The sequence below is a fragment of the Neofelis nebulosa genome, chromosome 17 (genome assembly GCF_028018385.1).
Source record: "Neofelis nebulosa isolate mNeoNeb1 chromosome 17, mNeoNeb1.pri, whole genome shotgun sequence".
NCBI classification, from domain to species: domain Eukaryota; kingdom Metazoa; phylum Chordata; class Mammalia; order Carnivora; family Felidae; genus Neofelis; species Neofelis nebulosa.
Genome location: NC_080798.1, coordinates 7570717 through 7585482, shown reverse-complemented (window position 1 = coordinate 7585482; position 14766 = coordinate 7570717). Strand labels below are relative to the sequence as shown.

The 14766-nt window shown below is 50.9% G+C and overlaps 1 protein-coding gene across 1 annotated transcript; it reads right to left on the bottom strand.

Annotated features, from left to right (window-relative positions):
- Nucleotides 1-123: 123 nt before the first annotated feature.
- Nucleotides 124-4934, bottom strand: KLK12 (kallikrein related peptidase 12). Its single transcript, XM_058708485.1, has 6 exons — nt 4567-4934; nt 4330-4385; nt 3479-3638; nt 2434-2693; nt 1388-1521; nt 124-491 (listed from the first exon to the last, which is right to left on the bottom strand). Exons 1-6 carry the CDS (start codon nt 4593-4595, stop codon nt 336-338), a joined length of 795 nt encoding a protein of 264 aa, XP_058564468.1. The 5' UTR covers nt 4596-4934; the 3' UTR covers nt 124-335.
- Nucleotides 4935-14766: the final 9832 nt, after the last annotated feature.

The following is a 14766-nucleotide window of genomic DNA, read 5'->3' as shown; positions in this document are numbered from 1 at the left end:
TGTGGCTCCTAAGGGAAAACCCTCACCCTCTGTGGTCTCTATTCCCACAGTTGTGGGTAGAGGACTTGATGAACCTCCTTCCTGTGTCAACCAGCATGGGGGCATCAAACAGACAGACACATCTCTTCCTCCAGTTATATTTATTCCAGGTAGTCACTCATTCCTTTCTCCCCCAACCATGGGTCTTAAAAGGGCTGGCTGGAGTTGGAGTTCTGGGAAGAAAATCCACAGAGCAAGAAGGATGGGAGCCAGAGTGATAACGGGGGGCGGTGTTGGTGCTCTGAGGCTCACTCAGTGTAGCACCCAACCTGAGGGGTGGAGGTGGAGGGAGCAGGCTAGTTGTTCCTCATGACCATCCGGATCCAGTCCACATATTTGCAAATGTTGGTGTAGACTCCTGGGATGCCTTTTTGCCCACAAGGCTCCACAGTTCCCCAGGACACCAGACCTTGAAGGACTCCTCCACACACCAGGGGTCCTCCAGAGTCACCCTGGAATACAGAAGGAGAAGGAGCACTGAATAAATAAGGAAGAAATCCTGTTCCCATTTTCTTTTTCCCGACTCCCAAGTCCATTCCCAGGCCTTGAAGACAGTGGGTCCGCGCTTGGTTATCAGAGAGAAGAGCGTTACTCCTTTCCTGAGATCAAGAGCAATGACTGACCAATAGGGAAGAGTACCCTGTTCCTAAGGGGCCAATCCCAGGGAAGGCAGGACTCCATAACAGGTGGTGGTGATGGGGGGGTATCTCTCAAGGGGAATGGTTAGAGCTCTGGCCAATGAGTGAAGAGAGTATATTCAGTGACCAATCCCAGTGAAGGAGGTGGAAACCATAAGCGTTCTATAGAGGACAACTGGCACGGGCCCTGACCAATGAGGGAAAGAGCTCAACCACCAGTGACCAATCCCAGCAAAGGAAGGCGGGAGCTATAAAAGTTCTCTCAGGGACAAAGGCTAGGGAGCCCTAGCCAGCAGAGGGTGGCATCCTCCAACCTGAAGGACCCAAGAGGGCAAGGTAGTGGAATTGGAGGGCAGGAGAGTCCACCAGGCTCCTTTCCCACCTCCATCCTAGATTCTCTCACTCTCTGACCTGGGCCAGCACCAACTGGAGGTTGGTATGGGGAGAGACAACCAGTTACACTCCTGAGTTCTAAATCCCTGCCAGCTCTTGGCCTTCCCCACCTTTCTTTGTCTCTTCCTGTCCCTCTCCTATGCTCTTCCCATGTCTCCTTCTCTGTTCCCTCCCTTCCTCTATCCTCCATCACCTAGCTCTTGCTGCTGTATCCTGCGGCCTCCCCTTCTTTCTGACCACGCCTCTCTCCCCCATCTCCCTGCTCTGTCTCCTACTTCCTGTCCCGGGGTGACCGTGCATAGCCTGCATTCACTCACCTGGCAGGCATCCGCCCCATCAGCGCCGCTGGCACACACCATGTTGTCCGTGATTTTCCCGGGGAACAGAGCCTGGCAGGCAGCACTGGAAACGATGGAGACATTGAGGCATTGGAGCAGGTCCGGGAATGGTTCTGGGGGTGGAAGATAGAAGCTGCATTGTTCCCCAAAGCTTCCCATTTGGGGGCCACATCCTTCCACCAAAGGAAGCCAAATATAAGTCTATACTCTGCCCTCTTCCTGCGACTCTCCACAACAATCCTCAAACTTCTAGATTTCAGATTTATGACTTCATTTCATAGTGACCCTTGCCCCAGTTCATTGACACAAGTCCCCCTCTCCTTTAACCTATGACTCTGAGTGCCATAACTCAAGACACCTTTTGTCCCTCCAACCCCAGAAACAGTGAATCCGGACTTTTCTCCTTAAATTCCCCATGCAGTGCCCTTTGACCTTCAATCTTATTATACTTAGATCCCAGCTTGACCTCATGTTCCCTCTCTGTCTCCAGACCCCACATTTCTTGTCTTCTCTTAAACGTCCAAACTCAGCTCTAAACCACTGTTCCAAACTCCAAAGTGACTTCTGATCCTAGTTTATTTGACCCCAGACTCCATGACCCCTAACCTCTAGGGCTTTCAATCCCAGACCAGCAATCCCTGATTGAATCTCAGTTTCTAGCCTCAGATTGTGGCCAGCTTGTGCAACATCTGGATCCCATGTCCTCAACTCTACAATGACTTCTAACAACAGAGTCTCGGACCCATGACCCAAGGTCCTATTTACCTGTGCCTTTTGCTCCAGTCTGATGATCCCTGCCATCACTCTGGCCTCTAATCACATCCCTGACCTATGGCTTCTGACTCCATACCCAACCCGTTAACCACTTTGACTCCCAAGACCCCTGGTCCACCATGATCTCTGACCCCAAACCACAATCCCCATGTTTGACCCTTGATCCATCCTTCTGTTGGGATTACTCCTGATCTCTCGTCCTCCACCCCAGACTTTGCCCGTTCTGAGCCCTGACCCTGAGGCTCCCTTACTCCCTGGCTGATTGGTGATGCCCCAGCCTGAGATGTGGCACTTGGTGCCAGCCGCTGCACAGGTGGTGGGCAGGGGCAGGAGCTGGACGCTGCGGGTCAAGCGGACGGGTGTGCCCAGTCGCAGGAGCCGGAGGTCATTGTCATGGCTGTGCCCGGCTCTCTGGTAGCCGGGGTGGGTCACGGAGAAGCCGCTGCGTCGGATCTGCTCCGTCCAGTCCAGACGGCTAAGACTGTGCTCCCCCAGGCGCACCCAGTACCTGCTGGGGGGGAGGGGGTCAAGGTGGCTCAGCCGGGGGGGCAGTGGACCCCTGGCTCCCAGACCCTCCAGCCTTTCTCTGCTGCTTTGCACCTCAGTGTCAGTCCTCCCTCCCTCACACGCTTGTTCTGTCTCTCTGTCTCTCGTCTCTATCACTATCTTTCCATTGCCTGCATTTGCCTACTTCTCCTCCCCGAGTCCCTGCATCTCTGTCCCTTTCTGAGTCTCTTAGCCAGGGCAAGCACATCCATCCTTCATGCTTGCTGCTCTGTTCCCACCACCTAGAGGCTGCCTGGGCTGTTAGCACTGTCAGCTGAAGGAACGCATGAGTAATGAGTGGACTCTCTCTGTTCTGTCCCTAATCAATCTGCCTCTTCGTGTTTGAAAGTTCCCTTTTGAAAAAACCTCAGAGCTTCAGACCTAGAAAGTGCAATCTCCTCATTTCACAGATGGGACTGCTGAGACCCAGAGAAGATGCCCAGACTGGGTCAGGGAATAGCTGGGGTGGTGACAGATGTCATGTGGGAAAGAAGGGGAACACGAGGAAATGGGAGCGGGTAGACGAGCAGGTTCCAGGACCCCTCATGCCACCCACACTACCCGCCCCACCCAGCCCCACCCCAGACCCATTGTTGCAGAAGTCCTACTCTTTGTCTAACCTCAGAACCTTTTGTTGCAAGACCATTTCCTTACTCCTTGGCACCCCCATCTCCTACCCTCAGGGTTCTCCTCCCCATCACCTTTCCTCTGCCCACCCCTGGAAGAGACCACACCCAGACAGGGGCTTACCTGCCACTGCAGTGAGCAGCTGTGAGGACCCATCTGCGGCCAGTGAGGACCCCCCCACAACGCAGACTGGTACCCTCAAACAGCCCTACTTGCCAAGGCTGTGAGTGACGGGCACACTCCTTGCCTTTAATAATCTTCTCCGTGGCCGGTTGGCTGAGCCCTGAGGACAGGGGTGTGGGCCAAAGAGATGGGGTCAAAGATCTAGAGATTGGGGCTCAGAGACAGGAAGAGACATGCAGAGATGAAGACACAGACACGTAAGAGAGAGACCCTGAGAGAGAGTCAGGGACAGGGAGACACAGACCCAGGGACAAATACAAAAAGACCCAGCGATGCCCAGAGACACAGAGAGGAAGAGAAAGAGAAAAAGACAGAGAGATGCCTAAAGATAGGAGGGAGACAGGGGCGCCTGGGTGGCTCAGTCGCTGAAGCATCCGACTCTTGGTTTTCAGAATCTCAGGTCATGATCTCACAGTTTCGTGAGCTGGAGCCCTGCATCAGGCTCTGTGCACAGAGCCAGCTTGGGATTCTCTGTCCCCCTCTCTCTCTGCCCCTCTCCCACTTGTACTGTCTCTGTCTCTAAATCAATCAATCTTTAAAAAAAAATAGGAGTGAGACAGAGACAGACAAGCACAGAGATAGAAAAGACAGAGACATAGTAACAGGAAGACACAAAGAAGGTATAGATCAAAAGACAAAGGTGGCAGGGCCCCCAAGAGCTGGAGGTGAGTGGAGACATAGAGGCAGTCCCCTCCCCTCCTCAGTGCCAGACTGGGGATCAGACCTGGAGGGGGAGATCAGAGGGCCCCTTGTCAGGGAGGAAGGGCTTCCCGCCCCACTGGGGAACTCACCAGAAACACACAGGAGCAACAGGATGCTGGAGCCCAGGGTGAGCCACTTCCAGGTCCTGGGAAATGTTGGGGAATCTCAGAGATGGCCCTTTCCCTGTCAACCTGCCCCTCTCTTTGCCCACCCTGCCTGCCTGCCAGCAGCTCCAGGAGGACAGGATGCCTGCCCATCCCCCACTCTGCCCATCTCGGGTGGGGAGGGGAGGTCACCTCATTGGTGACCCCCTGCCCCCTCCTCACCTTGTCCCGCTGCTTGCTGGGGCCTCCATGTAGCTGTCACAGTTCCAGCCTGTCTGCCTCTGCTATCTGTCTGTCCACCACCTTCCTGTCCTGTCATCCACTGGCCACCCCGCCAGTCAACTCTCCCACTGTCCACCTGGCTTCTCAGCCACCTGTCATGCTGCCCCACCTGTCCCCCTCCTTCTGTCTGTCTGCCCCAGACAGGCAGCTGACACAACTTTTAACTCTCTTTGTTCCAGCCCATGCAATTTCCGGGTTGAGGGAAGGGGACCAGGAAGACTTGGGGTGGGGCGCCCTCTCTAATCCCGCAGAAAATCTTCTCAGCTAATGGCACCTAATTGAGCTTTACAACTAAATGGGGAAAGGGGGGCTGGGCCCAGAATGGCTCTAGGGGGAAAGACCCGGCCCCACTCCTTTTCCCCTTCTCTCCGAGCCAGTGCCCAGACCCATGACTGAAGGTGACCTGGGAATTGGGTTCTAATCCTCATTCCTAGTGAGGAAGTCTCAGGGAGGGTGGGGCCCTCCCCCCCTCCTGCGGTGTGCAGGGAAGAGGCAGGAGGGTGAGTGTTTAAGAGCACTGGAGAGTGGAAGGGAGAGGCTGGGAAAGCCAGAGCTGAGAGAGCCCAGACTGAGAAGAGAAGGAAGGGATTTCGAAATAGATGATCAGAGACTGAAGAGGTTTCCAAGCTGGGTTCTGCAGAGTCTGATTCTAACTGAATTTTTTAAATGCACGGTCGACCCTCTTCCCTGTGAAGCCCACTTTTCCTATCTGCATGTGGCCGATTTATCTAATTACATGAAAGTTATTTTTTTTTTTCTCTTGCGTGAGGGCTTCCACTGGGAAAGAAAGGGAAAACAGGGGACCGAGAGAGAGCCAGGGACAGGACAGTCTGTGCTGGTTCATCTGAGTTTTTGCTTCACCTGTGAGGGAGGAAGGGAGAGAGAGAGAGAGAGACAGACACTCAGAGGGGAGGAAGTTGAGAGGGAAGGTGGTCAGAGGCAGAGGGAGTGTGAGGAAACAGAAGACCCTCCCCCCTTACTCCTGCCTTTCAGTCCATCACCTTCTGTCCGGTCTTGGATCTCTTTCCTTCTCTGATTTCATAATCACAAATCTTCAGCTTTTACTTTCTTTTTTTTTTAAGTTTATTAAAAAATTTTTAAATTTTATTTAGTTTGAGAGAGAGAGAGAGAGAGAGAGAGAGCATGAACAGTGGAGGAACAGAGAGAGGAAGGGAGAGAATCCCAAGCAGGCTCTGCACTGTCAGCCCCATTGTGGGGCTTGAACCCATGAACCTCGAGATCATGACCTGAGCCGAAATCAAGAGTCACATGCTCCACCGACTGAGGCAGCCAGGCGCCCCACAAATCTTCAGCTTTTGATTTGTTTTGAGACAAATCACCTAACTGAATCCCTCTCTATTTCTGGATTTCTGGAGGGTTGGGTTTATTGAGGTGCAATTTACATGGAATAAAATTCACCCTTAGCTCCAGTCAGGGGCTGCCCTCCAGAACACGTACGAGCAAGGTCGAGTTCCATGGCTTTTCAAGAGAAGCTGGAAATCCAGATTTATGGTGGGACGTTTTCTGATTTTCAAATATTGACAAGAAAACAAAGCGTCTAAATCCCACTCTCTGTGTCTTCTTTTCTCTTTCTGCCTTTATTTTTTAATTTATTTTTTTAAAATGTTTACTTATTTTTGAAACAGAGAGTGCCAGCAGGGGAAGGCAGAGAGAGAGGGGGACAGAGGATCCCAAGCAGGCTCCTGGCTGACAGCAGAGAGCTCATGAACCATGAAATCATGACCTGAGCTAAAGTTGGACACTCAACTGACTGAGCGACCCAGGCGCACCCTGCCTTGATTTTTTTTTTTTTAAATAAAGCTCACATAACATAAAATCCAGTGCCTGAACCATTTTAAAGTCCACACTTCAGTGAGGTCCACCACACTCAAAACACTGTGTAACAATCACCACAATTTAATTCCAGGACATTTTCATCAGCCCCAGAAGAGACTCTATCTCCATTAGGCTGATGTCCATCACATGATGAATGGATTAATAAAATGTGGTCTATCCATACTCTGGAGTATTATTCAGTCATAAAACGGAGAGATACACTACCACTGGCTACAACGTGGATGAACATTAAAAACACTATGCTTGGGGCACCTGGTTGGCTCAATCCGTTAAGTGGCCGACTTTGGCTCAGGTCATGATCTCATCGCTCGTGAGTTCAAGCCCTGCGTCGGGCTCTGGGTTGACAGCTCAGAGCCTGGAGCCTGCTTCCGATTCTGTGTCTCCCTCTCTCTCTGCCCCTCTCCTGCTCATGCTGAGTCTCTCTCTCTCTCTCTCTCTCAAAAATAAATAAACCTTTAAAAAGAAAGAAAAAAGAAAACACTACACTAGCTGAAAGACGTCCATCACAAAGGCCACGTATTATATGACACTATGTATACGAACATCCAGAACAGGCTCACCCGTAGAGACACGAAGCAGATTAATGGTCCTGGAGCTGCACGGAGTGGGGAGTGGCTTCTCGGTGGTTCTCTTTTGACACAGACTTGCAGACTTGCGGCTTCTGGAAAAAGCCAATCCCTTCTTTTGCAGCTGGAGGCTCAAAGAGGGCACAGGCTGGCTTGCAGCTTCACACTCACACCTCTCGCACTCAGGGAAAGCTCGGAGCCCCTTTGCCACCTCCTCCAGAGAGCCCACAGTGCTCTCAAGTCCCAAGCTCCACGTTTTCCTCCTGGGCACCGTGGTAAACTCAATATGAAGGCTATTCCCTAGAGAGAACGCGGCCACCCTGACACCTGGGGAGAGGGCCCACAGCATGGAGACCGTCGTAGACGTGGAAACAGAGGCGGGACTAGATAATGTCACTTGCCCACGGCCACATGGTTGGCAAGTACCAGAACCAGAGTTTGAACCCAGCCAGCTGGCTCCAGAGCCCCTATCCAAACATATGAATGAACAAATGAATGGCTAACTGAACGAGTACAGGTGTGAACAGAGGAACGTATGAATGGTCCTACAGGCTTCAAAGAAGAAGGATAGCTTTTGGAATCATACACACGGCTGAAAGCTCAGCTCATGCCATGACTCCCTGGGGATCATCATCAGGCTTTGGTTTGACCTCAGTTTGTTCATCTGAAAAATGGGGCTAGGAGGAAGCTACCTGTCTACATACTGCTCCCCCTTTTTATAATGTCTATTTTTTGGAGAGAGAGACCACATTTGCACCCACAAGATGGGGAGGGGCAGAGAGAGACTGGGATCTGGAGGATCGGAAGTGGGCTCTACGCTGACAGCAGAGAGCCTGACTCAGGGCTTGAACTCATGAACCTTGAGATCATGATCTGAACCGACATCAAGAGTCAGACGTTTAACCAACTGAACCACCCAAGGGCCCCATACCATTTCTTGTTGGGATCATCAAACAAGGCAACGAAAATGGGTGAGGATATCAGCTACGTTGAGTTGAGACACCATCGTAATTGGCTTTCCCGGTTCATTTCTTTCTGAAGAAGGAATTTTCAAAGCTGACTTAGATGACAGAACCTTTTTTTCTCAGCTGTGAAGCACTATCAGCTACAACTTGGTGCTTTGTCTTTTGTCTCTGTCTGTACACCTCTCTCTCTCCTTCTATCTCTCTGCCCCGTTCACTCGTTCATTCATTCATGCCTGCAGGCATGCATTCACTCAACAAACATTTTGAGATGCCCTGTGAGCCTGACCCTCTGCTGGGTGATCCTGGGAGCACAGAGTTTCATCAGCACCAGCAGCCCCCACCCCTCCTTTGCCTGCTCTGTTCTCTTCCATCACTCCTGGCAAAACTTATCCACAGAGATCTACTCACTGCCTGCCCTGGACGGCCGCGGTGGTCTTTGGGTCTCCAGAGTCCTTCCACATTGAGCAATCTTGGTCTCCTGGTCCTCACCTTACTCGCCTTCAGGCAGCCTTCCACATGGTCTGCTGCTCCCTCCTTCATGCATTTCTGGTTTCCTTCTACCTTCTGTCTCTCGGACATGAATAGGCCTTTTTTCCTCTCCTGGTGTCTTTACAAATAAGGGTGTTCCCAGGGCCAGTCCTGAGCCTTGTCCTCTGCACTGACGACATACGCTGGACAGTTTCACCTGTCACCTGGGGCAGGATGGCTCTTTAGTCTCTCCCTGGCTTCAAGCCTGTGCATCCGACAGCCTCCTGGATGACCCAAACCCAGGTCCCCCACTGTCTCACCAACCTATTTTCAGACGCTACTCCCTTGGCCTTGTGGTGGCTTCCCCCCTCCCCCTCCCAACTAGTCCTCTGGTCTGGACCCTTGAGACACTGATTCTTCCTAAGACCCGTCCTTCTTCTGAGACATCCCATCCCAGTACTGCCTCCACAGGTAACTTCCTCCCAGCTCCCTGGTTCTGACATCTGCCTCTGAAAGTCTGGCCCTCTGCAGCTATTGGCATCTCGCATGCCCCTGGGCCCACATCACATGCCTCTCGTGAGCTCAGCATCTTCCCCCTGGTTTTCCAAGGGTGGGGGGAACACCACACGCCAATTCGCTAGGCTGAATTCACATACTCTCCTCCTTTTTCCCCCTCCTTAGCCCTGGCCCTCCATTGTCCCACTCTCTCCAGCCTCAGCTCAGGCCTCAAACCCCCCTCCCTGGACCCTCACCCTAGCCTCCTACCTGGATTCCCTCCTTCTGGGCTCCCTCCCTTACCCCCCACCCCCACCCCTAGTCCGTGGACAGCCCCTTAAGGGTCTTTCTACATCCAGCCTGTTCCTTCTCTTCTGCCACACCCCTCCCACACCTCCCTGGATTATATTTGGTTTTCTTTCCGATTCCTGGCACAGAGCTTTAAAATCTCTGGAATTTCCTGAGTGGTTAGAGGTAAGGAGTATCATAGGAGTGTTATTCCTAATAAGACACTCAGCATTTTTTTTCTTTATGTTTATTTATTTTTGAGAGAGAGACAGAGGGTGAATGGGGGAGGAGCAGAGAGAGAGAGGGAGACACAGAATCTGAAGCGGGCTCGGGGCTCTGAGCTGTCAGCACAGAGCCCCATGTGGGGCTGGAACTCACCAACTGTGAGATCATGACCTGAGCCAAACTGAGCCACCCAGGCGCTCCCATAATAAGACACTTTAAAAAAAATTTTTTTTTAACGTTTATTTATTTTTGAGATAGAGAGAGAGACAGAGCATGAATGGGGGAGGAGCAGAGAGAGAGGGAGACACAGAATCGGAAGCAGGCTCCAGGCTCTGAGCCATCAGCCCAGAGCCCGACGCGGGGCTCGAACTCGCGGACCGCGAGATCGCGAGATTGTGACCTGAGCTGAAGTCGGACGCTCAACCGACTGAGCCACCCAGGCGCCCCAAAACACTTTTAACCCTACCAGAATTTATGCTACTTAGGTGACTGTTGGAGGAAAATGCAGCCTGGTTACCAGGGGAACCAACAACTTGGGTTGGAACTTTCAGGCACCCCTCCCCCACTGCCCTGGCTGGGGCGAAGCACACAGACAGGTCGGGGTGCAGATGTGCCAGCCCAGGGCCACTTGAAAGAAGCCCCCCATCCCACGCCTCTGTTCCTGAATGCCAACTATGGAAACTCCTGACTTGGGTTGGTTAAGTCTACAACAGGTGCAAATCCCAAGCAGCACAGCTCAAAATGCACACTCACCAGCAGGCACAGGACAGCACAGCAGGAGGAGAAAGACTCTGTGGGGGTGGTCATCTAGACTCCTGTTCACAGCACCAGTTGTGGTCACCCCATGGAGGCAGGCTGGACTCTTTTGATGCGTGTGTGACATCGTCAGTCTTGACATGCGGACCAACTTTCAGATGGGGGAGTCCATCCCGTTTCTGTGGGGGGTGGGGGGGGCTACCTTATCCTTCCATTATCTCTCTTCCAAAAATCCTGACCTGGGTCTCCCGTCCTTTCCACCCTCCCGCAGCCTGTCTGCTTCTCTTGCCTTATCATTGACATTGACCCCTTAGAATGGAAGCTTGGGCTTATATGCCCTTTGCCTCCATTGATACTGTGATTGGTGATAAGAAATATATTTTGGGTCTTAGTCTCCTTCTGGCACAGGGTTCCTAAAACTCCTGTAATTCCTAAGTAAGGAAAGCGATGACGATGTCTTTTGTCATGTGAATGGGTGACTTTTGGAAGCTGCCAATAAATGGGAGGGGAAAGGGGCTGGAGGTAGGATCAATCACCAATGGACATTGAGTTAACCAATCAGGCCTATGCAGTGAAGCCTCCATAAACACCCAAAAAGATGGGGCTGGGACGGTTTTCAGATTGGTGAAGCCGTGTGGAGACAATGAAGCACCCAGAGAGGGCAAGGAAGCTCCACAGACCTTCCCACGTATCTTGTCCTACGTATTTCTTCCATCCGGCTGTTCCTGAGTTTTATCCTTCCACAGTAAACCAGTAGTCAAGTAAGTAAAGTGCTTTTCTGAGTTCTGTGAGCCACTCTAGCAAATTGATCAAACTCCAGGAGGAGGTCGTGGAAACCTTCAATCTATATAGCAGCTTGGCCAGAAGCACAGGTAACAACTTGGACTTTCAACTGGCGTCTGAAAGGTCGGTAGTGGGGGAGGGGGGCGGGTCTTGTAGGACTGAGTCCTTAACCTCCAGGTAGATAGTGTAGTTAGTGTAATTACATCGAATTGTGCGGCTCCTGGGTGGCTCAGTCCGTTAAGCGTCCGACTTCGGCTCAGGTCATGATCTCATGGTTGGTGGGTTCGAGCCCCGTGTGGGGCTCTGTGCAGCTCAGAGCCTGGAGCTTGCTTTAGATTGTGTCTCCTCTCTTTCTCTGCACCTCCCCTGCTCATACTCTGTCTCTCAAAAATAAAAACATTAAAAAATCAAAAATTAGGTTGAATTGGTGTGGGAGAATTGCCTGGTGGTGTTGGGGAACCCCACCCCCACACGTTGGGATTGGGTGTGGAGACTAATAGCCCTATTAGGCAGGGAAGCCCAACCTAATCCCTTATTAAAGGCCTCCTAGTAGGGGCAGTGGCTAAGCTTGGCCAGGACGCTTCAGACTAGGGAAATTCTTAGCCTAGGTCTAGTTTAGGAGCTGACATCTCCCTTCCTGGGACCTCGGGAGGAGAAAAAGAAGTCTTGATGTGCCCCAGGCCAGTAGTCTTGATGTGCCCCAGGCCAGTGTGGGGGCGGGGGATGCGTAGGAAGCATAGACATCCCTCCCTTCAGAAGACTGTCGGTTTCTTCTCCAGTCTTTTCCACGCCCCTCCCTCACAAGCCCCAGCTTTCCAAATCCCTCCAGCACAGGATCCCATTGTTATTACAATTCCCCTGAGCAAAAATAGGAAGAGGAGGGCGTGGCCACAAAATCCCTGGAGAGGGAAGGAGGGCGGAGGGATGCCTGAGAAACCTGGCCACCTGGCTGGCCAACTGAATTAAGGTATTGCTGGCAGTCAGAATCTCCAGCTCAGGTATGTCATTATTTTCTGTTCCACAGGAAGGATTTGGGCGGCCACCTCCCGTTCTCCCAAATCCCCACCTGTCACCCAAGGCAGGCTGCTTTGGCTCTGGGGCCTTGGAGACAAATTGTCATAACAATTTTGTCAATGAGAGGAAGGATAATACTAATGAGGGCACCACTTAGTAAACACTCGCTTAGTGCCAGGTGTTCTGAGGGCTCTTCATGTATTAATGCAATTAATCCTCCCAAGAGCCCTGTGAAGTGCTTTTTTTTTTTTTTTTTTTTTTTTTTAATGTATTAATAGGGACGCCTGGGTAGCTCAGTCAGTTAAGCGTCCAGATCTTGGTTTTGGCTCAGGTCATGATCTCACATTTCATGGGTTCGAGCCCCCGCATCGGGCTCTGGGCTGACAGTGCAGAGCCTGGTTGGTATTCTCCCTCTTTCTTTCTCTCTCAAAAATAAATAAATGAACATTCAAAAAAGCCATTAATGTATTTAGATAGTTCTAAAGCCTCAGGTGGGGAGACTTGAATCTGTTGGTGGCACAATGCTGTGAGTGATCTGTACAAGTCCCTCTTTTGTTTTCCTTACTGGCTTATTCCCTGTCTCCCTCCCCTTCTGCTCTTGTCCTTACCCTTGTGTATCTGCTATTATCTTTGTTACAGTATATCCTTTGCTACTGTTTTTATTTGTTGTGTATCTACTGCTACTATCTTTTGTTGTGTATCCTTTGCTACCTTTATTAATGTGTGCCTTCTGCTATTGCATTTATTATCACATAGCTTTTTTTAAACGTTTTTATTTATTTCTGAGAGAGAGAGAGACAGGGAGAGAGAGAAGTCACAAGTGGGGGAGGGGCAGAGAGAGAGACACACACACATACACAGAATCCCAAGCAGGCTCCAGACTCCAAGCTGTCATCGCAGAGCCTGCTACAGGGCTCGAACCCACAAACCATGAGATCGTGACCTGAGCCGAAGTTGAACACTCAACCGACTGAGCCACCCAGGCGCCCCTGTTTGCTTTTTTTTTTTTTTTTTAATGTCACCATCATTCCCCAGACCATCTTAGTTTTTTAAAGTTGAGAGCGGGAGAGGGTCTGTGTGCATGCGGGGAAGGCGGAGAATGAGAGGGGAGAGAGAATCCCAAGCAGGCTCTACACTGCCAGGGAAGAGCCCTACATGGGGCTCAAACTCACAAAGCACGAGACCATAAGCTGAGCCGGGATCAAGAGTCAGATTCTTAACCAGCCACGCAGGTGCCCCCAGACGATTTAAAATAGCAACTCTGGGGTGCCTGGCTGGTTCAGTCAGCAGAGCCTGTAACTCTTGATCTCAGGGTTGGAAGTTCAAGCCCCATGTTGGGCACAGAGCTTACATTAAAAAATAATAAAATAGCAACTCCACTCACTCTCCCAACGCCAACATTCCCTATCCTTCATCTCTGCTTCATTTTTGCCATGGTTTACATTGCCACTTGTCCGTCTGTCTCCTTATTTATTTAGTCTCTCTGCAAAGAATGCAAACTCTACAGGGCAGAAGTTTTACCCAATTCACTGCTTTATCAGCTATGTCTGCAACAGTGCCTGGCTTCTGAGAAGTACCAGTATTTGTTAAATAAATAAAGCTGTATTTACCAACACCCAAGAGAATGCCTGCACATGGTCAGCACTGGATAAATGCTGAAAAAAGTACCTGAATGCAACACTTTTCTGTCGTTGCTGTTGTTGTTCTAAGTAAGCTCTGCACCCAATGTGGGGCTTGAACGCAGGACCCTGAGATTAAGAGCCACATGCTCTGCTAACTGGAGCCAGCCAGGAGCCCCAAATGTGACAATTTTTGGACCCTGCAAATTTGGGGGTTGTTGACACCCTAAGGTGATATTTGATAGGGAACCATGCAAAGAATCATAGTGGAAGTGCTTGAAATTTATAATAACAATGCTAGGAGGAAAGATGAGAAGCCCCATATACAGACAAAAAAACAGAGAGGCGGTGAGTTTTAAGACTTGCTCACATCAGGGACTCAGTGACTTGGGCATGCAACCACTGCATATTGGGGTCACCGAGGATGAAGGTGCTTGTGGGGGAGATAAAAGAACAATACCCGACAGACAACACGGTCCAGGTGTGGAAGCCCCTCAGGCCCCTGAACCCCAAAACTCTAGTCTAGTGTGCTGTTGATCTTTAGCAAGCAAGGGGATTCAGAGACAGGGGATACTGGCAAAATATGGGATGTAGGTAGGGATGGGACATTTGGGAGACCCAAAACTATGTGAGAATGAACCATTATAAGGATGCAATATTAGCCGTGCTATGATTAATCATTCAGGTGTGCCTAGAAAATTGTTGGGGCAGAAGATTCTGAGTCCAAGAGAATATTTTCTTTTTAAAAATTTTTTTAAAAATGTTTATTTTTGAGGGAGAGAGAGAGACAGCGCGCAAGCAGGGGAAGGGCAGAGAGAGGGAGACACAGAATCCGAAGCAGCTTCCAGGCTCCAGGCTGTCAGCACAGAGCCCCATGCGGGGCTCGAACCCACGGACCGTGAGATCATGACCTGAGCCAAAGTGGGGCACTTAACTGACTGAGTCACCCAGGTGCCCCAAGAGAATATTTTCAAGATGAAATGTCACAGGAGTCTAGAACCTTCTTGGGCACCAAACACAGAAGTGTCTAGAATGTTGGTAGTCAGGAAATACATGAAGGGGTTTGGCACGATGTCAAGGAAGTTCCATTCATGGGACATAGAG

What these genes read in the sequence shown, in the direction of transcription:
- KLK12 (XM_058708485.1), bottom strand. Translation starts at nt 4,595, where the DNA reads ATGGAGGCCCCAGCAAGCAGCGGGACAAG. An exon ending in CCAGCAAGCAGCGGGACAAG is followed by an intron (nt 4,386 to 4,566) that starts GTGAGGAGGGGG and finishes AACATTTCCCAG; the next exon opens with GACCTGGAAGTGGCTCACCC. An exon ending in GTTGCTCCTGTGTGTTTCTG is followed by an intron (nt 3,639 to 4,329) that starts GTGAGTTCCCCA and finishes CCCTGTCCTCAG; the next exon opens with GGCTCAGCCAACCGGCCACG.